We start from the raw sequence: 1,888 nt of genomic DNA, 5'->3' as shown, positions 1-1,888 counted from the left end.
AATTTGAGAAAGGCTGCATTGAAAGCTGTAATACTGCTATGCTAATTTGTTTTCTTTGGTACTCTTCGGATAGAGCGGCTCATACGCATAACATGATTAAATACATGCAACTTGAAAACCATGGTTGAGATAAGAGATATAAATGATATTTACAATTATAAAGTGTGCATTCATTATAAAAAAAAAAAAAAAGTGAATAAATATGATACTAGAAAAAAATTAATTTTTAATGAAAAACTACAATCTTTTTCAAAAAATATAAGCGAAACTTGCTGAATCTATATCAGTACCTAAAATTACTCTATGAAAAATTAGAAAACTAACTCAAACCAAGCTGTTTGCACAACCTTTTCATCCATACCAAATTCGACGGTCAGGGGACATGCATTTCAACTCCTTGTTTGCCCTCAGAATCAGAAAAATTAGAATCCTTAATTTCCGGTGTCAAAAATCATAGGGGATGAGAGAGAAACGCATGAACTTCTAGAAACTGATTTGATTCAGCTGAGATTACCCATGTCCATAAACACGTGCATTTACTATACCATGTACTCGCACGTGCAACTCAAGCGGAACACTCGGCCCATCCTTCCTCAGACTCAGGTCGTGCCTTCCTACGCCTCACCGCACGTGCGACCTTCGCCTCAGCGGCCAGGATCACGTTAGTTGGCACTCCGGACACCTCCTCCAGTCTCCTCAGTTTCTGACACGTGTACAGTGAATTGTGCCCGCTAAATCTCAAGCCCAACCAAAGCGACGTCGCCACGGACACTCGGAAGGGAAAAGCTGTCAGCATGCCCAAACAAAATCCCAAGGCTTCGGAGGCTTCGGGTACAACCAAATTACCATTCACCCCAAGCTTGCCGCACCAATTCACGAAAATAGCCTCCGCCTTCACGTCCACGCTCAACGACACTGCTCTGATCTTCTTCTTCTTCTTCGCCGACAAGGAGAATCTCGCCGGGACGTACGCATCCTCGCCAGACATCTCCGTGACAGAGCTCGAAACGCTCCGGTTCAAGATCTCGTCTCCTACTGTCCTATGTTCGAGCGAAATCCTCTTCGGGCCAGCAGCGGAGGACTCAGTGCTCGAAACGGAAGACGAAAAGGAATCGGAATCGTCGGAAAGATCCACGGGAGAGCAAGCCTGACAAATCTGCCGGAGAGCCGGAGCTCCGGAACCTAAAATGGGGTCCCCGATGAAGCCCTTGCAATTCAAGCAGAGCGCTTGGCGAACATGACGAGCGACGAGGAAATTGGCCTGGTGAACTCTGGAGTCGCAGCGGGAGCAAAGAAATGCAGCGTCCGAGGCACAATACAGAGAAGCCACTTCAGTGCACAACTCGCAATGTATAGCTTTTCTCATGTTGGAAGACGGAGAGTGGATATAACGAAAGGATAAAGTAAAGAGAGAAAGGGGAGTAAGGGAGAGTAAGATCTAAGAATCAAGGGGGTTGAGGGAGGGAGTGAGAGATTAAAGAGAAGCAAAGAAAGGGGTGTGGAATGGTATATCGAATCTAATGACTGAAAAATGTGACAACAAGAAAAAAAGGAGAGAGAAAGGCGGTGGATCATGAGAAGCGAAACTAGTGGGTGTGAAAGAGAAATGCGCTTTATTTTTCATGGCTGATATGATGACAGGCCCTGAAATGTGGTTTCGGACCGAAATGTGGTTTCGGAAAAGTAAAACTACTGATGGACACTGAGGAAAGAGGCTTAGGATTTGGGAACTGACGTACAATAAAAAATAAAATTAAATTAAAATTGAAAAAGAATATAGGTTTTTGTTTTTTGTTTGCACGTGGTTTCGCTTCTACTTCTTACCATTCATAATTCATGGATCTTGCCTTGTCCACCACATAAACCTCTTTTCCTCAATAATTTTTGG

The 1,888-nt window shown here is 43.9% G+C and overlaps 1 protein-coding gene across 1 annotated transcript; it reads right to left on the bottom strand.

Moving 5' to 3' along the window:
- Positions 1–219: 219 nt before the first annotated feature.
- On the bottom strand, positions 220–1,654 carry LOC121239286 (B-box zinc finger protein 32). The gene has a single exon (XM_041136497.1). The coding sequence runs from the start codon at positions 1,364–1,366 to the stop codon at positions 566–568; it is 801 nt and encodes a 266-aa protein (XP_040992431.1). The 5' UTR covers positions 1,367–1,654; the 3' UTR covers positions 220–565.
- Positions 1,655–1,888: the final 234 nt, after the last annotated feature.

The sequence above is a fragment of the Juglans microcarpa x Juglans regia genome, chromosome 1D (genome assembly GCF_004785595.1).
Source record: "Juglans microcarpa x Juglans regia isolate MS1-56 chromosome 1D, Jm3101_v1.0, whole genome shotgun sequence".
NCBI classification, from domain to species: domain Eukaryota; kingdom Viridiplantae; phylum Streptophyta; class Magnoliopsida; order Fagales; family Juglandaceae; genus Juglans; species Juglans microcarpa x Juglans regia.
The sequence above is the reverse complement of the archived record's forward strand: the minus strand, read 5'-3'. Positions and strand labels throughout refer to the sequence as shown.

Bases quoted from the DNA above. Each gene is read 5' to 3' on its own strand.
- LOC121239286 (XM_041136497.1), bottom strand. From the start codon at position 1,366: ATGAGAAAAGCTATACATTGCGAGTTGTGCACTGAAGTGGCTTCTCTG.